Here is a 23,388-nt window from a genome sequence, read left to right as displayed (position 1 = left end):
CTGCAATGAAAGATCTCTGGAATGTGCAGCTTCTAGCACTATAAATGTTTTCTTATGAGTCTGTCACTATGAGCGCAACCTCTGATTTTGCTATTCTGTTTTGATGGATTATTTTGGAGTCAGCCTTGTTCACTCAGGCTCCTCTTCTCAGCTGCAAATGGTGTAACAAATGTGTAAATGAATGAATCATGAATTATTCATCCACCTGTGTTTCCATGAAGCAAGTGTAGAGGCACTGCTCACTCAATTTTCTGAGTGTGGCTGCACCAGGTGGTGGATGGTCCCTGCCACAGGCACCAGCTGAGGCAGCAAGTCTCAGTGAGCTGTGTGGCTTCACAGCTTACCTGGCTCCAGTGGCATTGCAGCTGCTTTTGTAACACAAGACTAACAAGTTCCACCAGTCCTTTGATGGCTCTGCATTGCTCACCTCAGGTTTCCATACACCACAAAGGAATACTAGGAAATGTGCTCTAGAAGCCAGGGGCAGAGGGGTTCTGGATATGATCTGCTGTGTCCAGCATCAAGTAATACACATTTGTCAGGAGCAAGGTGGTATTTTTAATGTTATTGTGTATTCTATTGCAAGGCCTGCCATCACTGAAAAATCAATAGGCTATATTGATACAAAAATACAATATAGAATTATATTGGTATTTTCTTCAAAACACATTCTTCTACATTCCTCAAGATGTTGATTCTGAAGATGACTTTATGCATCAGATCCCAAAGTAGCAATAGGGCTACTTGTGACCTCTGAAGGCAAAAATTCCACAGCTGCATTGTTGAGGTTCCATTCCTCAGTCTTTTCATTTGTGAGCAAAGAAAATATGGAGAAGGAAATAATTCTGAATCATCTTGATTGCAATTCAATAAGAGTTTTGAAAACTTGGTCCAAAATCACAGGGGAAGAAGCCTGAAGTGTGATGGGGTTTTGAAATTTCAATGACCTCAATATCTGTTTTATGATGCTTTTTTTTTTCTTTTTTAAATTCTTACGAAAAAGTTTGAGAACTGTTCAGCTATGTAATATCCTAGACCATGAGTGTCAGCTGGTAATTGCTGTCTTCTGGAAAATCACGGTGTTTGAGTCACCAATTTGTTGCTCTGGAATACAGTGCAAAAGAATGCTGAGCAACCACTAAGGAAGACAAGCTCCCTGACACCAAGGGTTTGTCATTTAAAGATACGCAATAACATACTAGACATGGTATCACAGTTCCCTTTTCTGTGTAGTTCTACTTCTGTGATTCCTTCTCTTCACTCACCTGTGTTTCTTAACTCGTGCTATGGAGCATGAGCCCTACCTGCATTGCCTTTGTGGACTACTGTTGCATTGTATTAAGACACATGGTATATTCCTGAGGCTCTCCCTCTGATGTGTAATGTGTTAGTTCCTTCCCAGTCACCCCTCCCCTTTGATTCTTCCTTATTGGTTGTATCCTGCCCTCCCTACCCCCTTCCCCTCGGTTCAAAAGTCAACGCAGGACATGATTCTTCCTCTTTTCCTGTCCTGGACATCTGATTAAAGCTGGAACTCCGTCCCACCAGGAGAGAGCCTCCTTGTATCCCTAGTCCTTGCTATATTAACTCCCCCCTTCTCTGGACCGTGGCTGGGCGGACGGAGTCTCAGAGGTCAGGGGAATTTTAAAATAGCAGACTACTATAGCATATAGTACAGCATTTACTTGGAGTGAAAAATACAGCACATTTTATCAACTTGTGGGTTGTGGAAGTGATCTTCACAGCTAGATGGCAATAAAAGAATTCCATTAGACCTCCTTCAATAAAAAGTGAGAAATGCAATGTGAGAGCATTAGAAGCAGCTGCCTGACTCTAATGTCAGTGACAGTCTCCTTCAATTTAAATATTTGCAATAGCCATAATTAAACACTTAGTAATTGGCACTGAGTTAAAATAGAAATACATTACAGAGTCTTACTGCTTGGCAGATTTTAATTCTGATTTATATCATCCTTGGCTTTGTGCCTGGATAAGTTTTGTGATTTAAAGGCTGTTTTACACAGTATAGAAATTGTCAGAGAGCGAATTATCTTCTAGGTGAGTAACAGAATTTTTACTTTTTCTGGAAGAATCTCCCTAAATAGATTAATGTTATGTTCTCCTTTAACTGTTTAAAGACTGAAGAAATTTATGTCTGCAAATAGAGGGGTGGTCTGCCTGGGTCACTGAATCTGGACTCTAACTTCTGGAGGCTTTCACGTCATCTAAACCTTCTAAAGAGTTTTTCCCTCATCCTCTAAAACAGTATTGAAACTGGCAATCCTCTTACATAGTTACTGTCATGTAAGAAGACATGTTAGGAAATTGAGCTGACCATGCCTTCTGAAAAGATGCATAATGTAAACAAATATTCATTGGGATTTGACCTCACTTTTATTCTTTTGGAAAAATGAGTGTAGCAAACCATGGCATAGTATACAAAACCAGAAATACAGGTCTCAACATTCTTACACAGATATTTGCCATTATGCTGTAGGAGCTCTGATGATAAAGTTTCAGTTTCTTGAAGCTTTTGATTCTAGCAGAAAGAAATCATTATAGAATTAATTATTATATAAAAGAACATAAAAAAATCATATTATATTACAACACCCCCCACCCCCTATTTTTATTCTGCTGTGCCTGTAAGACCCACATTTTCCTAGTCACACTATAAAGGTGAAATAAAGAATAAAACTCAACCTTGGATATTTCCAGCAGGCCTGAGTTTGTTCCAAATATATTTTATTTTAGATCAGAGCGCAGTACACAGGCTTTGGCTCCACTTCTTGCTGCCACAATGAGCTCTCTTTTCTGAACTACTTCTCTGTCCATGAAGCCATGTTGTAGGGTTCTGAAATGTCTTTCCCGACTCTCTTCCAGTTCTTTCCAATGGTTCCATTGCAAAGAATCCTGTAAAAAAGACACAGAGATGATCAGATTGCAGGTGATACAGTGGTTCTCTTTAGAGAATACAATGAACTTCTATTTGATAATCCTGCTGGCTGACAACATGGTTTGTTTGCTAACATGAATGGGAAACTTGTTAGCATCAAACTTGGTGTGATGAACGGAAAAGTGAGCGGAATGGGTTGCCCAGTTTAAGATGACTTAAACACTGCTGCAACTCTCCACAAAAGCATGGGAATAATAAACTGTAACATGCCTTGGGTGGGAGAGGGGTGAGCATCCCAGTGTGGTGTGATGGGATGTGTGTGATAGGAAGCTGGGAAAGACAAGAGTTGGAGATGAGGTAAGATGCTTGACGGGATGAGTGTGTGGTGGTAAGAGTGGAAAGGCAGGTGTTGAATGGATGAGCACTGTTCTGTAATAGCAGAACATGTGAAAAGAAAGTGAGGTCAAGGCCACGGCTGGAGAAATTGTGCCTAGGCAGGAGGCGGGGTGTTGCCAGCCATGTATGGCACCATCTGCCTCTGCCTCCTTGCCAGTGCTGGCAGTTGAGCAAAGGTCTGTGAACAACAGGTCTATTGCAGAGCTTTTCTCCTTATGTAACAACCAGACCTTGCTTGACACGATTCTGGTTTTCTGGGGGATAATCTTCAAGAGTCCTGCTTGCTTTTTACGTTCCATTGTTTTTTCTACAATCTTCTTCTGCAGGTTTAAAATGCGTTCGTCTTTTATGGGCCTTTCACCAGGCTGGAACTTTTTCTTTTCTTCTTGCCTGGAAAGCGAAAAAGAAAAAATGAGAAGATAAAATAGTATCATGCCACAGAATACGTCCATCTGAGCACATATTACCTTGGTAATAATGAATTTGCTCTTGCTTCTGAGAACCAGTTAGACTCAAAGGAGATTTAAATCATATAACTTGCATGTGGTACTCAAAATTTGCCTCTTCTTTACTGAACAGCATTACTAAACCACATATATTTTTTTCTCACAGGATGCCACGATGACAATATCTGAAGTACTTCAAGCCTGACATAACATTCTTTAGAAAAAAATGTGCAAAATCTGGGACACTACTGCAGCTCTTTGCTTGTGTGAACTATGGAGTTTGCCTTATACGATCATTAGTATTCATCTTGATTGATGTATTCCTTGGCAAATAAAAGATATCTTTTTTTGTGTAATCCAAATGCCCAGATACAGAATCGATGGGATGGTGATATATTAATTAAGGTTAGTTGTTCTATGTGAGCATAAATTGATAGCAGCATGTGCAACATAAAAGACATACCAGAGGTGTTATTGGATAGTCTTCCTTTTTCTCACCTTTCTATTGTAGCCACTTTTCTGTCCCCTGGAATTTACATTTTGTCTGGTTTTACGTATTTTCATCTAATTTACTCACAACTTCTCCATGTAGGTTACACCGTGTTACGGAGTGACTCATTTAATATCCAGCTTTCTCTTTTATTCAATATTGCCCTCAAATTTAGCTTAGTAAGATCAAATCATAGAGTTATGTCATGAGCAGCTGTGATTCTCTGGCTAAATTCAGGGCTAAAGCGTCAGATCTTCCAAGGAATGTACACAATTGTATAGACATCTTAGCATTGCTAGGTGCAGCTGGCAAAGGATAATTTCATAAAATATCTTTTTATGTTGCGGTGGTGCAACATTACAATTGCTTTTATTGGAAATCAAATAAAGACTCCAAATGACCCAGAGCAGAGTGCACAGGGGCACTGTCCAGCTGATTCTGTAGCTGTCAATTTGTCAGTGGCAGGACTAGCTTCACAGTTTCAAGTTGCCTTTTGAAAATAAATTTTTACAACTGAACTCTTTTCTTATATATTGGGTGTTTTCAGTATAAGACACACTTCTCAAGAAGCTGGCAGATGGGGAAGAAGGAAGAAGTTCCTTCTGATGCTAAACCCATCAATTTGCCTTTAAAAAGTGTCTGTATCAAGAATTCAAGGATCCAAACTCTTCTTTCATCTTGGGAGAGATGGCTTTTGCCTGCCTTGTTAGCTTTATCTCTGCTTATAGGAAACTCTCTGTGACAGCAAGTTTTCTTCAGTGCAGCCATTCCAGACTAGAGGTACCCAAATCCTTAGGAACTGGATGAAGGAGAAATATGACCTGTGTTACATTCTGAAATGTGAGTGTGAACTCTAAGTAAGGGACACAGTTAAGCTTGGCTTCTCATTTCCAATTGCTTTCCTGAGACACTCCCTGAACCCCTCTGCCCCGTGTCATGCTATCTGGTTAGGATAACGTTTCCTTATCCTCTTTAAGCCTGTGATTTACTCTGCTACACTGAGATTAATTTTTAACACAGTATTATAAATCTAAAAATTGTGTACTATCACTTAATCTAATTGAGGACATGATTTACTTCTATTTGCGCTGTATCAAGACATTGCATTCCAAAGGATATAACAAGAATATAACAGTAAGGTTTTAAGTAAATACTTGATGATTAAATCTTGTCAGATAGAATAAACAACAAAACCTTTCCTTACATGCAAATCCAGATTCTTGTAAATACAATTAAAGGAAATATAGCAAGAGGTTTAACATCAGGAAGTAGCAGCAGCTGCTTCTATATTAACATTGTAAATAGTTGTTTATTTCCAGAGTAATATTCATTCCTCTTCTACATGTAGTCTTGTGCCAGCCATCTACACTATTCCAAAAAGCTGCCTATCCCATAGATTTTCAGATGCCACATAACAGAAACTCCAAGAGAGGAAGGAATGAAAAATAGAAATTCTAAAATTCTGGTTTTCTGTCATCAGTTGAGAACTTTGAGGGCTCAGGATAGAAAAACCTCTTATGATCTCTGTCACCTCATGTCACATACTTCCTAAGGAAGTAAGGTAACAGCAAGGCAGAATGGGCTAGCACACAGAAAAATGCCCTCCAGATCAATAGAAAATTAGGTGATAATTTATGAAAATTCTTCTCAACTAAATTTTAAAAATGGGGAATTTGAAGATTTGCACAGAGGTTTCCTCCTATAATCTATATTTGGCTCTTCATTTACATTTTCAAACTCCAGCTTTGCATCAGAAGTATGAAGAGATAGATGTATCTCTTGATGTCAGCTCTTAACTGACCCAATACTTGTACGAGGTTGAGTAAAAATGACCACTTGACCATTCTAGGCATCAAAATATAAAGCAGCTAAAACTGTATTCATAAGCTCACCTTAAAAAATGAAGTCTTGTACAAAAGCACAAATATTTTTTTAAAAGCAGAATCGCTTATATTATATATATATATAATATATATATATTATTATATATATAGCAATATTTTAAAAAAGATTCTTGTAGCCTCAGTGAGCAGGGCTTCCTGTACTTCACAGTACCTTGCCTCTTGCTGTCCTGCGATATATAATTCTAATTTACTGCAGTTAGCAAAGTGAATGTATATGTTAACTGTTCACTATTAAGGCAGTCACTATTTTGATATTTAAGAACACTACACTATTAGACTGATTACTACTTTGTACTAATGTGAGTGATTTAAGCACTCAACATCTGACTCCCAAAACAATTAACTTATTAAGCACCTAATTTTAGGTGGGGAAATGATTGTCATTCACAACAGTGTTTTCCTCATTTGAAGTAAAAAAATTTGAAGCTGCATAATCAAAGTTCAGTTCCTGAATCACAGAATGGCTGAGTCTAGAAGGGACCTCTGGGGGTCATCCTGACCACCCCATCAGCTTAAGCAGAGCCACCTTCAGCTGCTTGCCCAGGTCTGTGTCCAGGTGGCTTTTGAACATCTCCAAGGATGGAGACTCCACAACCTTTCTGAACAGCCTGTGCCAATGCTTGGTCACCTTCACAGTAAAAAGTGTTTCCTGATACTCCTCTTGTCCTCTCAGTGACCACCATTGAGAAAAGCCTGGCTTTGTTTTTTTTTACATCTTCTCTTCACATCTTCATATTTCTGATCCATCATTATTGATAAATTTCCCCCTTCTGTTTCAATGATAGTGAAGAACTAATTACCTCTTCCTCCTTCTTCTCCTCCTCCTTTTCCTGCTCTGGATGCCTTCACACTGTGCCCACCCTTCCACACCTCAGGCTAAGAGAAAGAGATTACCCTTCTCTCAGTGTGTGTGGTCAGTGCCCCTTGTCAGGGAGGGATTTTAGCACTGGCAGCGGCACAGTGTTGAGATGAAAAATGAGGGATGGGACCACCATACTATTTAAGATGATTTATTGCTCAAGTAAGCCATATAAGATATCAGTCTCAAAGGTGTGAGATTTGGACAGAAGCAACAAGTCAGCCATAGCTCAAGGTAGTCACAGTTTTCTTCTTCACACAGCAATATATAACATTTTGGTCCAATAGACAGTTAACACGAAACTTGTTTCTACTTAATAACCTATCACCTTTGCTTAATTCTGCCACACTGGGTCTTTCAGCCAATAAACTGATACATCATGTACCCCCAGACACCTCTATTATAGCTTCTAGATCCTTAGCCTACCTGTAAGTCACACTATTACAGCTTAAACTCCTCACTATTTTACCTAATAAAATTTCTTACTTACTCAAGTAAGTATATATTCTTATGTACAACTATAGGAACATAAGTTTATAATTTTTCTACTGAATGTTTGTGTACCTTTATAATTACATTAACCCAAGCTCTTTCTAGGGCTGCAGATTGAACCCTTCAGCATCTGTGGAAGTTTCTGTTTTTCCATTTCCCACAGCAAGGAGAGAAAAAGGAGTACTCTGCCATTTTGGCAAACATACCATCATTTGTAATCCAGTGCTGGCATCCCAGCATGCTGTACCATTACCACAGTGTGAGGTGGGGATGTAGGGACCTTTTGAGCTGGTGGGAGTCTGTACATCTTCCTCATGTACAAGGAAGTCAAGGACAATTAATGCTGCTCTCCTCTGACAGCTTTAGATGACCTGAACGGTGAGATTGTCAAAGTCCCAGACTTTGACACAAAGTAACTCTCCCCCCAAACCACAGATAATGTGGATGGGGGAGCCTCAAACCACCTGGTTTGAACTATTGTGTGATTCTTAGGGCATTAGATTCATTGCAGTAATAGATGTCCCTCACTGGAATGAAAGGGAGTTGTACCTCAAGTACACAGGCATGTAACTTGAGTACATTAGCATGTATTCAAACACACACAAATCTGCTGGTGCTCTAGTTTGAAAGCTGAGAATAGAATTGCTTGTCCACTTCAAATGACAGTGCTGATTTTCAAACTGTGTGAAATTCTAGCAATTAAAGGGATGTCCTGCATATATACCATTCTGCAAGCACTCTCAAAGCCACTGCTGTGATAGATGTCACGGCTTGTAGTCTATTAAAGGCCAATGTTTCTGTAATTTTTCCTGTTCCATTTCCTATTTTGTGCAATATAGCTCATTATATGCTTGCACAACGTGCCTCTTTTGTGTTGATGTACGTCTGTAAATGATATTGAAAAGAACTTGCTTGGTAGGGACCCAATTAAACCCCAGCTGTCACTAAAGCAGGTTTGTTTAGCAGAGTTTAGCTGCCATACTTTAGCTGATTAGCAGTAGCTTTCGACATAATGCAATTTAAGATATAACACATAATTTTATATTGATGCATAAGGCTAACTTATGAGTACCATTGGTAAAATTTTCTATTCTATCCCTATAATTCTATAAACATAAAAGTTAGCTTTCTATATCTCCTGTGCAGCATATCTAGAATAGAACCCAAACAATTAATCACTCACACTGATTTGAGAGATATTTCAGGATTCAAGATCTGCAAATAAGGTTTAATACACAAAGCCCATAGTTTGTATAGAGAGAAATAAAACCTGTATGGAAGTGTCTAGCATTTGTAAATGCCATGGTCAGCATGCCGCAATTCTGTATAAATAGAAATAACACCAGAGATTTGGATTCTGTATGAAAATGCATGAAATACACTCCCAAAGAACAACATTTTTGCTATACTATAATGATGCCTTTTTATAGGAGTTACTTCCAAGTTACATACATAAATTGCCTAGGAACCATAGAAGGAAAATATCTTCTAACATCTATAATGCAACATTTTATTTCTTTATTTAGAAAGCACACAGAGCTCCATTAAAATTACTGTGTAACTTATCAAGAATCTGACCAGATTGACTGATTGATTCAGAGGCTTGAAATTTAGTGTATAATTTAATTTGGATTCTACTATCTTTGGCATGTCTGTTCTAAAAAACATTTCAAATGGCAGAACAGAAAGTGAATCAAAGCTTCCCATTCAAGCATAGCTTATTTTGGGATCAGAACAATTTTACTTCTGAATTAAGCCAAAGAATCTAGTTTAAAGGAACCCAGCCCTATACAAAATGCATGCACTGCATATCTAGCAGAACAGGTGATTCTTTAAGCAGGTGCTAGTGGAACAGATTTTATGTAGTTCTTAATGCTTAGTTTGCATCTTTAGTGGAAAGCAGTGGCTTGAGTTGTTCCCACAGGCTTTCATAGTACTGAGTGTTTAGCAAGAGGAGTTCATTTCCAGCTCCAACTCCATTTCAGGTTCTTAAGTCTTAAAATCTTTTCTTGATACATGCCATAGAAAAGAAGGTTACTAATCTGTGCAGTCAATCCACTGCAGCTGCACTTATCGATTCATTAAATACATTAAACTATCTTCCTAACTACTGACATAGTAAAACCCCAGTCTTTGGAGATTAACTATCAGCAACAAACCAAATTAGAGCTGAGACAAGTGAAAACTAAAGGAATACATCAATACTGCCTTCTGTAACTGAGATGTAGAACAGGATGATAAATGAATAACATGAATTGATCTCTGAGAAGGCACCTTTGGCTATAAATGTGAATCTAAGACACATCTAAAAACATGTGTTTGTAGCCTGATAGAATATGTCTTCTGAATGTCAGCCTGAACATCAGTTAGCAAAATAAATATGGCAAGACAAGGACTTACTTCTCAAAGCCACAAAACAGAAAAGATGAAAGACAATTTGAAAGAAAATAGTGGCAAACATTTAAGATGCAATAAAAACGGTACAAGATCAAGAGGCATGCCATGTTGTGTACTTTTACACAGGCTTTCTCCTTCTCAGCTTTATTTGAAAATAGCTTTACCTTAGATTTGAAAATGTTTGTGGAAGGGACCTGTCTTCTGCATATCTGAAGCATCTAAGACAGCTATGGATCCTTTATGACAATGATTAATAAATATGATAATTAACAATTAATAATGAATGCAGAAGTTGATCAGAGAGTCTGTAAGCAAAGAATTTCCTTTTTGATCTAATGCTATAACATATTTAATTATAACTTATTGTCGCTATCACAAAATCTTCATCCTAAAATGTTTTTAACTTCTAGAATAAAACCTTCTTTTTCATATTACAGATAAAATTCAAGGAAGATAACTACAGCCCTAATATTGATTTAGATGAGAATGAGAAACAACTTCAAGTGGCAAGCTAGAATGATTCTAATAACATCAAATTAGTTCTGATTAGCTGAAAAGGAACAGAAGAAAGGCAAAACTTCTTTCTAAATATATATTATTGGCTCTGAATCCTGGGGCAATACTGTCAACACTAGCCTATGGAGTGTCTTCAACCATAAATAATGAAAACGATTTGTTAAATCTGATGAAAATTATTTTCAAGATTTAAAAGGAAATCCTGGCCCCAATGTAATCCTTCATAAAAGTCATACAGATTTATAAAAGGGCTGTATTTTGCTCTCTACTTGTTCTCCTCAAGGGCTGGTAAAATAATAACAAAGTTGCAATGTCTTAAATGTCGCATGCTGTTTTATACTGACTTTAAAGCAGCTTCTCGTCCAAGTTCTGCTCTGAATTGGGAAATCTGGTCCAGTGTGTCTAGAAGAAGCTGTTCCTTAGCTTGTTTTTCATGAATTATCTGGTCTCTCTTCTCTTCCTCTGCTGCCTTCTGTGCTTCCTTGAGTAGGGCAAGGCGTTCACGCAGTTCCACTATTGACATTTCACCAAATAAACCATGGCCACCAGTCTAGAGAATGTGAAATGTAGGTTTAAATAATATTGTAAATACCAAGGGGAGAGTAAATTAGTAAAACCAGAATATTTTGATTGTTGCTAAATATATTCTGATTTCTAGAAATATAGGGATGGTCCTAAACTAATTGGTACTTAAAAACTGTTTTTAAAATCTAGAGCATATATTTCATAAAACATTTAAAGAAAAACATTGAAAAATATCTAGAAGAATAATCATAAATACAATATATTTGCTGTCAAAAAAATTCTACTTGACTTTTAGTTTTAATTAGACTTTTGAATTTTTAAAATGTGTAAAACTACTTTGGTTTTTTATGTGAAACCAGAACAGACTTTACACTAAAAATATGCATATTTTGTATTTATCTATTTCTAAAGTATGCATTTGATCTATAATGGTATCTACTATTTTTATCTGAAATGACTAGGACTAAACAATGTTTTGTACCCAGAAAATCCAGATCATAATGCCCAAATTTAAAATATTCAAACCTGAATGTTTAATAAAGGCTTTTTAATATCCACTTTGCAATGTGAATGATAATGAGTTTTTGAGATCTAAAGAGAGACTTCTGCACTTTAGTTTGCAAACAAAGATGGATTGTTTGCAAACAGCTTTGTGAAGGCTTTAAGGTTTTGGCCCTTGCTTTTATATATTCTTTTCCTTTCTTTCAAGTCCACCATTAAACCATGTCCTTAGGTGCCATGTCTCATCTCCAGGGATTGCAACACAACCACTGCCCTGGACAGTCTGTTTCAAAGCATGACAACCTTTTCTCAGAAGAAATTTTTCCTAGTGCCCAATATAATCCTCCCCTGGTGCAATCTGAGGCCATTTCATCTTGTCCTATCGCTTGTTACTTGGGAGTAAAGAACACTCACCTTGCTACAACCTCAGTTTGCCTGCATGTATGGAAAACTTGTATAAACCTATACAAATAGTGAGGTCCTGTGTAGCTTTCTTTGCAAAATTTAATCCCTTTCACTCCAACTAATATTATTTTGTCTATCTCGACATAGTTTTGGTACACATCTTTAGTGAATATCTTGTACCATAGCACGTTAAAAAAATCCCCCTTTTATTGAATACTGAGTGTGCTGTTGACAGAATAGTAGTGATCTTTCTGTTTGCGATCTTTTCCCAAAACTGAACATGAAAGGGAAGGAAAAGAAGCTAGAAAAGAGAAGGATGTTCCATCATAGATAGATGCTCAGACAATTCAGTTTGCCTTGAATTGACTGCAATTCATTCCCTCTTCCCTGGTCTGGGATGCCATCTAAGCAGACTAGTCAGGTGCTCGTCCTCCAGTGATCATTCTCTGGCTCTTCCGAGCATGTCCACGAAACAGATGGAAAGCCAAGAGAGATGAAGAAGACAACAAGGGGACTGGGGGATAAGTGGCTAGGAACAGTAAAGACACAAAATAGAATATGACAAACAACCAGGCTTGGCTTTCTCTGCTATAAGATTTCCAGCAGTTTTGGTCTTCATAGCTTCTTTTCCTAAAGCTTCAAAAGCTGAGTTAGTAAAAAGAGATCATCAATATTTTTCATTTAAAAGCTGGTTGTGCAATATTGTCTCAGTGGTTTCTGCTTCTGTGCTCTGTGTGTCTGCCAATCACCTAAACAATGATTACCACTAGCAACAGTAGATAATTGGTAAAAGAGTTCAGCGTTAGGTAGTCTTTATTTTTACATAAGAATATGTATTTTTGAAAAAGATGTACTACCATAGGTTAATGAAATAGTATTATGGTTGTTCTGAGTTGACAGTTGGACTGGATAATCTTGAAGGTCTCTTCCAGCCTTGCTGATTCTGTGATCTTCTCAGCTTTCACTTGAGAGTGATTTGCAAATAACAAGTGCTATAATACTTTGCTTCTAGTTTAAACTAGTCAATGACCTTTGAGTCATATTCACAGCAAGTGAAAGGGAAATGTTTTGCAACAGGGTATATATCTATATATCTGTATATATATATATATATATATATATGCATGTCTGTATGTATGTCTGTCTGTATGTATGTCTGTCTGTCTGTATGTACGTATGTATCTATCTATCTATCTATCTCAGTGGTAGTGTTTGAGCATGTCAAGCAGACATCAAAGGCATCTAGGAAAGAGAATTTGCTCAAGGCATAGAGTGGTAGAAGCTGAATGTTTAGAGTGTCTGCATTTCAAAAATGCTCAGTGAAGCCAGTGAAGTGATACCTAAAATAAGAAAAGTTCTATACTTATGCAGCAGATACTGCTGGTGTTTAAGCAACTAAAATGCCATGAAGAGAAGAACTGGTATTTTAATAATTAGGAGAATGAATGGGAATTTTATGGACAAATACTTAATTTCACTAAGCCTGAAAAAGCCTTTTGTAGAAAGAAAAACAGGGCAAGCTATCACCAAAAGTGTACCAACTCACTAGAGTCCTGCTGTAGTAGTAGTATAAAAAATCAGTGAAGTTGTGATACAGAACCACAGAACAATTTGAGTTGGAAGGGACCTTAAAGACCAGCTAGTCCAAATGCCCTGCCATGTCCAGTAACAGCCAGATGACCTGGTTGCTTCATGCCCCATCAAGCCCGGCCTTGAACACTTTCAGGGATGGGGCATCCACAACTTCTCTGGGTAACATGTTCCAGTGTCTCATCATGCTCATTGTAAAAAATGTATTACTTATGTCCAATCTGCTAATCTGCTTCTGACTAAGTTAACAAATAAAATAACAGTTTTCTGGATGCTGCCTATGTCCTGGCATTGCAGAGCCCAATCTCAGGCATATGAGTTGTGCATCAGCAGCAAGTCCAATAAGTTTGAGATACAGTTAATACAGTTACTATAAACTATAGACTTACACACACAAGTCATTTACACAGAATTGTAACAGATCAGTAAATTTTGGTTCTCTTGACAATCTCTTTCATATACCTGGATGTAGACAGTTTTGAAAGCAAAGGAAATTAATCTTGCTAATTACCATGGCCATTGCCATCACCACTGCAATATGACTAAGTATACATCAGTGCAAATTTTGTGTTGACCCAGTTCTTACCCTGACTGACAAATCTTTGAATTTGTGAAGATGCATAGAACATCTTGTAATCACTGTCCAGTCTCTTTTTGGAAGATATTGGGAAACTCAGATCCTATTGGCAAATTCAAAGAGGGTTCAAGAGGACTAAGATTTCACTTGCCATCAGAATATTCTTCTTGATAAAATTTTCATTTTATAGACTTTGTCAATGTTCCCTTTCAGATCTAACTTTCATCATGCAGTATGAAAAAATACGACATGTATGGCGGTCACCTTGTATTTCATCCATCCAGACAGTGATATATCTGTAGTACACAATCCCTCTGAATATGTCAAACATATACAGTACACATTTATGTAAAACCAGTAGTTTTTCCTTTTGAGCTTACCTCTGTTAAATCAACAAACTTGTGTCTGACGGTAGGTATAGACTCAATAGCTCGAATTTGTTGAATTAGTTCATATCTTTTCCTATTCTTTTCCTCCTTTTCTTCTAAAGCTTGCCGGAGAAGTTCTCCACTTTCTTCACAAACCTGCTGAACTGAAAGATAAGAATTAATCTCAGTTAGCTCTTTGCCTGTTTTAACAAGGAGTCCATCTAGAGGAAAATTCATATGCATTCATGAATAATGATAACAATACTGATCTAAAGGTACTTGAGGGAACAGTCTGGTATTGGTGGGAGGAATCATTAAAGAAACAAATGAGTACTTCCCATCCTCACCATCTATCTTTCTATTCAGTGGATAAACATACTATATACATACACAGACACTTTGAATTACTGCTTTGTAATTTCTGTTCTCATTTGTACATATGGTTTCATTACTTAATAAAAGGATATTATAAAATAGAAAAGATTTGTAGTCTTCTGAGCTATGTATCTCCTTGAAATGACTGAATTGCAAAGGCTGGTAGGCTCTGCTAGTCCATTTCGGAGTGACTAACACTCTTTGCCTGCCTTAATCCTGGTGAGTACAAGTATGAAGATACACAAGCAGAGAAGTCTGCATTTGACAAAAAGCAGTCATTTACATGTACCACTTTTAGATGGAAGGGAAACTGCTTGCAGGACATTAGTGATGTATTTATCCTGTTTAAATGCAGAGTAATTCCCATGACCAGTAGCTTAGATATTTTGATCTACCCATTACTAGCTGATTCCTGAATTCATATTCATACATTCATGGATCTTTCCCTCAATTTCACTTTCCCTTCTGTAAAAATTGTAATTGGTCCACTAAAAGAAAGATTAAGTTAGTTGGGGATATTTAGCATCACCTCTCATTTTTTTGGCAATATATATACCTATCTGTTGTTTGTATTCCTGGATCTTTGCTTTTACTTGCTTTACATTCTTGTGTCCTTCCATGACTTGTTCCACCAGCTCCTTCATTTCTTTCTGTTCCTGTAGACGTTTCTCTGCACACAGGTGCATCAGTTCTGCTTTCTAAATCACAAACAAACAGGTGAATACAACTCCTGGTAAGTGGTGATCAGGGTGCCTCAAATCATTGAAACAGGGCAAGGACAATTGGATTCAAACTATTACATCATCCACAAAAGTAGTGAAGGACAGTGGCTGGGGACAAGAAAGAGACACATTTTTCTCATTTTAACAAGATAAAGAAATGAGTTATATATTGTTGATTTCAATGCTAATAGTGCTTAGTATCTCAGTATCTGTTCAAAAAGGATTTGCATAATGACAATATATAGGAGAGCATGCTTTGACCTTCTGCTTTTATTCAATTTACTTCATAATGTTAATCAAATAAAAAAAAACAACTTGTAAAAAGTACCTTCATGTATAAGCATTTCTGTATCTGGAAGTTATAGCCCTCTTTTTCCTTTGTTTGCAGACTCCAGTGAGTAAAGACACTGCATAGAATTTTACACCTCTAATAGTAGGTATCATCTGTGCTATGATTTGCACAGATTGGAAGTCATCGAAATTTGAGCATCCCTGTATGTATTACCTCTTCTCTCAATAGATCAGCTTTCTTCTTATTTTCTTGGATTACATTCTGATGGGCTAGAACTGCCTCTTCATAACTTAGTTTTCCTTGAAGCCTCCTACACTCTATTTCAGCCAGCTGTTCTTCCAAATCTTTTCCACGCATCTGTTTCTGCCATTCCAGGAATTCAGATGGGTCTCCGGCCCCTTGCTGCAAATTTTCAATTCTGCAAGAGAGGAAAAAAGTATACTATTTTAGGGATCTGGCTTCATAGCCCTGCCTTGGTTACTAAAACCTTTCCAGTAGCCTTTGATGAAAAGTGTTTGATCTCTGCAGAGAAAAAAGGCAGTCATCACAAAGTTGTTTGACAGATGTATTTTAATTCTGGTCTAAGAGGTGTTCCTACTAGGTGTAAAGCCTGAGAAAGCCAGACTGAAAAAAAAGTGCATGAGAACATGGACCTGAAAGTTTTCAGTAAAACAAAGCCCCAAGAGAGGGCAAACTTTAGCTATGTAAGGATTCTCATAAAGAGCAGAGACAATCAGGGATGTACATTTTCTCAGAGGACTGCTTTGCTTAGAGGTAGAAAGAACAAATAACTTTTCTCTTTGGCAATCTTCTTGTCAACTTTAACACTGAGAACAAAAAACTTCTGCTTAACACTATTTCTGTTTTCTATTTTTCAATTAAATAATATTGCTGTAATGAGGCAAAGAAGTATTCAGCTGTTAAGGAAAGTCACATCCCTATTTTTTGTGCTCAGCTGAGAGAGAAAAACATAGCAAAGCCCTGGGGCAGGCCCATCAAAGTCCTGCAGCAGAGGAGGGAATGAGCCAATAACTAGGGCAGAGACACAAACATGGAGTGAATTGCCTCCTAATGCCACCCCCCAATGCATGTACATGTGATACATCTATCTCTCCATATATCTATATATATTTATCTCTCTATATATGTATATGTATATGTGCATATATATATATATAAAATATATAAATATATTTATATAAAAATATATAAATATCTATATCTATATCTATATCTATATCTATATCTATATCTATATCTATATCTATATATATATATATATATCAGTCTTTTTGTTAAATGCAGTTGAAGATTAAAACTCATTAAGATAAAATAGTATCAAGTTACAGGGAACTATTCCTTAGTGATTCTGTGTGATTCTCTGATTTTGCTGAGTGGAACAAATTCTGCCCTCTGGAGTGAACAGTAGCATATGTAATATGGAAGAACATCAATATATGAGAATAGCTGATAACAGAACCTGAGTGATGTTTAATATCTACCTGCTAAAATCCTGATGCATGAATCAAAACCTGCTAGGTTCAAAGATCAAATCCAAACTTACACAGTCTTTCCAGGACTTAAAATACCATCAATATTTAGTGCTTAGCCTGCTAAGACAGGTGGATTAGAAGTTATACTAAAGCAAGATAACATAAGTTTTATCTTCGTGAAGTTTTTTTGTGAAAATGTTATGTGATTCTAGCTGTAGAATACAACCTTCAGTGGCCATCCAGGATTCATCCTCTCCTAGTAAACATCCTCTGAAAAGCTGTGTTGCTGAATAAGGAGGAATCCTAATGTCAGGATTTCTTAGAGTGCTAAATGCACAAAAGGACCTGCAACCTCTTATTTACACCCCTTCCCTACTGCCCTGGATTCAATGCTTGTGTTCAAAGACAGTTCTGCTGCAGTGTGTCTAACACTGGATGGGACTGGAGTGAAAAGAACGGTGTTAGGAAGAGCTATGAAAAGTTCTGGTTGGTATGCGTGTAGTTTCTTCCCAGGAGACACATTTGAGCCCGGCTTAACAGCCTTGGTCCTTGCCTAAGCCTGCACCCAGCCCAGGGCCAAGTTGACCCTGCCTTGTTGACTTGGCTTCCTGGCTGGACCTCGGCCCAGACTTGTCCCTTTGGACCCTCATAGCACCCTTGGCTGACCCTGCTGTCTGTCCCTGGATCTGTCCTGCCGCCTGCCATGGTACTGTGGAGCTGCTGTCAGGGAGGACACTGTCCCTACATGTCCTGCTGTCACTCTCAGCTCTTGGCTTATCTTGCTTTAAGGAACAGCACACTCTTATTGTCCTATATCTTAATGTGATAGAAATGGATGAGTATTTTTATGTACATATAAACAAGTTAAACTATCAAACTTGGCATGTAGCTGACCATAACCATTGAAGAAAATGGAGATATATGAAATTATTTGGCTTGATACGTGCATCTTGTACAAAGGACACAGAAATAGATGTGTATTTGGGTCATTATTTAGTCTGGAAGATTGGAATAAATATATAAGTGATCCCTCTTGGACTTTGCAAGTGGACACTAGCCAGAGTGCTAAATCAGTAACACTGTAGAGCATCTACACAAAAAAGAATTACTTTACTGTACACTTTTTCTTCAGTCCACTTCAATCCACTTCTCTCTTCATTTGTCAACTTTTTTTATAGAATGGAATGCCCTACAATAGATCCATTAGTTTAGTTTACCTGGAATTTCCATAATTATTTTTGATGTAGTTCATTATCCTATATCCAAGGATGTGAAAAGCAGTCCTAGGTGGAGCATGGTCATACCTTTTGAGCTCCTCTTCCAATTTCCGCTGGTAGAGGGCACCCTCCCTCAAAATAGCTGCTGTGTTTAATTTAATGGGTATATTGTCAATCTGTCAGGAAAGGGAATGTATATTCCATAGTTAGTGATGTAAACCATAAAACAGAGTATAAAAACATCTCAGTGGGTTAAATAAATTGACCCAAGACAGCATAAATTTTGCTTAAAGCATTCATCTAGCGTTAATCTGACATTCACAATGAAATTGCATGCTGTTCATAAACCACTCAAGCTGCTTAAGAAATCAGCAAAGTCCCCCAAGTGGATTATAAATTTGTAATCACTCTTGGACCATGTCAAATCCCATAGAATGTCTTCACTTCCTTTCATATTTTCCATTGCTCATATACATTGTGCAAAAGGATTTGATCTGTTTTGGACAAAGACAATAAACTGCCTCTCTGTAAGAGTCAGTTAGCCAAAACACTGAAGTAAAACAAAAGCAGCACCTTTCATAGGAAGATCTTAGAAAAAATTTATAAATAATCACTACTACAATGTAGAAGTATTTCCAAGACAACTGCAATCACCCATTGCTTTATCTATTTTCTTGACAGTAGAAGTGGAGAACAGTTCTCAATGACTTTCAGGCCTCAGGGTGGAGGACTTGGACTAGATCCTGTGGCTGCTTTGTTAACTCTTCAAAGTATTGTGTTAAGACTGACTCCCAGACAACTTCTAAATACTGAGGGAGGAAAGGATCAATTTCTCTGCCAGTTAAAACTGTTCCCTGCACAGGTAGGGTATTCAGAGAAAATGGGTCACCTTTGCAGACACATGTAAGAGACCTGATCTGAACCAAGGCAAAGCAGTGCTGCTGAAATAAGAACTGGGATCATTCCTGCAGAAAACAAAGCTCAATCATAACACGTTTGACTTAAATCCAGACAAGTTCTGTGTTCAGAATTCAAACATGTATTTCAATTCCAAATGAAGAACTTAATGAGTAGCTGAGAAACAGATGCACAGAATCACTCAAGCTACATGCTGCAAATATTGTATGCAGAAATATTAACTGAAGTTTCCTGATATACATAACTGAAAAAAGCATGTGTTATAAATTATATTAATTAGGTAGGTTGAGGATTGCAAACACATTCCATCACCTAGAATTCACTAAGTAAAATTACTGGTTTTACACTCATAGCATATTTTAATGCAAAAAATGAATTACCTGTCAGTTTCTTGACAAAATGATGATAACTTGAAGAATTTAGGAAAAGAATCTAAACCAATGTATTTTATTTATTTTGTTTGACTTACTATGACTTCCTAATGCCCAATGTCGTTTTACCTTTTGATCTGCATCTCAACACATCTCAAAAGCTTCTGCATTATATGAACAGTTTGTATTTTAAGCCTGTACTGTGTATAACATGTTTCCTTAATGAAGTCATTTTCTTTGACACATGTAGATGTTTCCATACTTTTGACAGTTTTCTGTGTGCACAGATTTCATGTTCTGTATTTACCAACTGTAATTTGGATAGAGAACTGAACAGTTATGGGAATACCTTAAACTTCAGTTTCACAGTCTATTGGCCAGAAATCTGTCTGACAATGAAACAGAAATACAGCGATATAGTCAAAATAACTAGGACTCCCAAGACATGTGCAAGCAGGTGTAAGTAAAATAAGTGAATAAATTCTTCTGTCATATAGTATCAAGGAAGTTCTGAATTTTACTCATTCTCGTCCTGTCGTGAGATATCTTTCCTTTTTTCATGATGAGAAAATGGAAGTAAGTGGGAAAACTACAGAACATTAATTCTTGTGGAAAAGTATAATATTCACTATTGCCACCTAATGAACATGCAACAGCTCACTTAAACAAATAAATATGCAAAGAGCAAATATGATATGAGCAAGAGGCAGACTGAGACAGAGTGGTGATATATTTGTACTGTCTCATTCTCCCAGTGAAAAGGATGAATAGATACTTTGGAACAGCAAGAGAAATAATTTGCTGCTACACATAATATATTTCTCTAAAAAGAAAAAAAAAATTCATATACTGTGGGTGTTCTAAAAATAGGAAAGCAAAATACTAGTTGGTTAAAACATGATATAATTTCATTAATTTGAAGATAGATTAAAATTATATATATACCTTGGATAAACCATCCTCTTAGGATTTATCTACTCAGAGAGTTGCACAGGCAGGAAGGCAACAGGAATAGAAAGTATTTTAAAAGTCAATAACAATATGCCTATCTCTGCTTGAAAGTTACAGCAGCATCTTGAATATCACCTAAACAACCTTAAGGCAAATGTGTTTAGACAAGATAAAACTGTTTATGCATCTAGAGGAGATACCAGCAAGTTTTAGAAGTGGCCCTAATCAATAACAGAGGATGCCAGATCCATATTTTTCTTGATGCAGTTTAGGTAGATGTCTTGACTCTTGTTAAGTCTGCACTAAAGTTTTATTATTTTATATTATCAGGAAGGGCAATGGGATATACAGTTTTGAACTGAGCCCATGTAATTACAGGTCACATGTGTTTAACTATGTAAATATTTCCTGTTTTGGGGTTTTCTCTTTCTTTTTGTGCAAAATTAACTAGGATCTTATTACCTTGCTGTAATTGAAATGCTGCTGGACTGTAAGCAAGCAGGCTGAGTAGCTGATACTGTTACTAAAGATAACTTCAGTGTGTGATAAATGACAGACAGGCTTTAGAAATAGTTGCCAGATGCCCAGTCCCCCAAGTGGAGAACCAATCTTCTCACAGCATTTATGAGCTGTACCTAAATACATAGTTTTAAAGAGTAGGCAGACCTGCTCACAAGATATTTGAGACCACAATACAAGCACAGCTGAAATTATTCTGCATAAGAACTTGAAACAAATCAAAGGTGTCAGATAGAACAATATAAGACTGAAGATTATCTGTAGTGCAGTTATTGCAGAAACAGCAATGTGAGTTTTCACGTGTTCCACTGTTAAAGCCGAATGGCTCTTTTCCCATGTTTACAATTCTCTGACCCTTGAAAATTCTACAAGGGAAGAAATCAGGATAGTGGATTTCATGACCTCAGTGTGTGTCTGAAAGAAACAAGGCGAACATCCAGCCTGATTGTATATTGTGTATCAGACAGTTGTTAGCTGGAATGATTGCTCAGCATTCTTTAGGATCTCATTTTGAAACAATGATGTACTGATGCAAGATTCTTCAGTCCTTACGCTGAGTTCTTAAACCAAGGTTCCACATTTCTTTTTTTGCTGGAGACAATTCTCATTTTATACTATTTTACATAAAATCTTCTCCCTTTGTAACTGAAAACACTGTTATGGTTACATTGTGCAACTGCACACAATTTACTTCAGGGACCCAAAAGGTTTTGATCACCCTGATCAGTCTCACCCAGGACCTTCATCTACACCCTCTAGTCCCTGGCCTGGGAGCACCAGTTGGACTCAGAAATGGGCTTCAGTTTCCATTATGCTGGGAATTCTTCCACTCCTGGTTGTGTCTCCATTTCTGTCTCCTGCTGTCATGGACCTGGGTTGCTGTTGTAGCTTTGTCTCCTGACTCGAATTTTGGGGGGACCCCAAACCTGATTTGTTACCTTGTTTTATCCAAGGGTGAGTTGCTGTCAGCAGAACCTGTCACTGCCACCAACCTCCTCACATTCAGATACTATGTCCTGCTTGGTGAGGGCACTGCCTGTGCTCTCATCACCTTTGGCTCCTTATTTCTCTTTTGTCATGGAGTAGGCCTGCTCTTGTCACTCCCTGACCATTTCTTTACAGATTATTAAAGGTGCATAGGACAAAATCTATTAACCATAGACCCAATCCATCCCATGCTCTTGGCCAAAGACCTTAGTGTAAAACCATGGATTTAAGTTGAGTTTCCATCATCACAAGATTTGCATGAGTGTCAAATTTTCAAGTACATTTGACAACAGTTCCTTAAAGGTTGCTTACCTTGCCTTGGATCCTTTGAGCCTTGAATGCTGGTTTACTCTGCATACTCTCAGGTATGCTCTGCAGTTCCAAAAATACATTATTTAATTTCAGAAACAAATTTTCAATTACTCAGCAGAAGATATTACATATTTATCAAAACTAACACTTGAATTTTCATCAAATATTTTTTTTGAGAGTAACAAATACACAGGGGACATATCTTGGAATTGTAATATACACAAAAGCTTGCTATGTACACCCAACCTAGTGGGAATATGACCATACAAAGGTAGGTCCAAATATTGACTAAAATAATGCTAGTGATTCTTTCTTTGACTATGAAATATTACTTACATATACATATATATATGAATATATTCATCTTTTAACTGAAATAGATACTGAGAGGACAAAATAGGATGTCAAAACACACTTCATGAAATTATTAATTAGTGGTAGAATTCTACTGATGCTTATTAATTTAATGATGTTAGCTATAGATACTGATGTGAAACTGTCTGGTATCATGGGGATGAACACACTGAATAGAATATGCAGCACTGATGCTGAAATGAATATATTACATACATAGTTTGGTGACGTAACTGTGAACTGGGAATCAACCAAAGCAAGGATTTTGTATGAATGGGACCATTATTCCCTCAGCTTGGCTGCTCTGTGGCATCAAAGTTAATGGAAAAATAATATGAGGATTTAGAGAAATATTACCAGTTTGGAGATTTGTTGGAGCAGTTTCACAGGAAGGTTGCTTGTCTCAAAATTAAGAAAATAATAAAGCAGCACCAGAAGTATAAGAAAAGGGAGCAATGCATTATGCATACAAAGAGGCAAATGCTGGCATAGGGATGTGAAATGACACTATAGCT

At 37.2% G+C, this 23,388-nt stretch overlaps 1 protein-coding gene and 1 long non-coding RNA gene across 3 annotated transcripts in view; one reads left to right on the top strand and one right to left on the bottom strand.

Moving 5' to 3' along the window:
- Positions 1 to 1,515: 1,515 nt before the first annotated feature.
- On the top strand, positions 1,516 to 4,056 carry LOC148184102 (uncharacterized). The gene is made up of 3 exons (XR_015772705.1): positions 1,516 to 1,632; positions 3,619 to 3,763; positions 3,905 to 4,056. It is a non-coding gene; the product is annotated as an uncharacterized LOC148184102 (long non-coding RNA).
- Positions 2,372 to 23,388, bottom strand: part of CFAP99 (cilia and flagella associated protein 99) — a 52,195-nt gene continuing 31,178 nt past the window's right edge. For both annotated transcript variants that reach the window (XM_014260570.2, XM_088056692.1), the window contains 9 exons: positions 22,520 to 22,579; positions 18,549 to 18,637; positions 15,965 to 16,169; positions 15,294 to 15,435; positions 14,375 to 14,526; positions 10,741 to 10,946; positions 3,523 to 3,682; positions 2,704 to 2,913; positions 2,372 to 2,539 (listed from right to left, as the gene is read on the bottom strand). In XM_014260570.2, the coding sequence (XP_014116045.2) occupies positions 2,746 to 2,913; positions 3,523 to 3,682; positions 10,741 to 10,946; positions 14,375 to 14,526; positions 15,294 to 15,435; positions 15,965 to 16,169; positions 18,549 to 18,637; positions 22,520 to 22,579 (1,182 nt within the window). In that variant the 3' untranslated portion in view covers positions 2,372 to 2,539; positions 2,704 to 2,745. The remainder of the gene's footprint in view (positions 2,540 to 2,703; positions 2,914 to 3,522; positions 3,683 to 10,740; positions 10,947 to 14,374; positions 14,527 to 15,293; positions 15,436 to 15,964; positions 16,170 to 18,548; positions 18,638 to 22,519; positions 22,580 to 23,388) is intronic.

Source organism: Pseudopodoces humilis, chromosome 6, assembly GCF_049639895.1.
Source record: "Pseudopodoces humilis isolate 2021_Gansu_Grassland_sample_001 chromosome 6, ASM4963989v1, whole genome shotgun sequence".
Taxonomy (NCBI): Eukaryota; Metazoa; Chordata; class Aves; order Passeriformes; family Paridae; genus Pseudopodoces; species Pseudopodoces humilis.
Note: the sequence above shows the minus strand (reverse complement) of the source record. Positions and strands in the feature narration are given on the sequence as shown.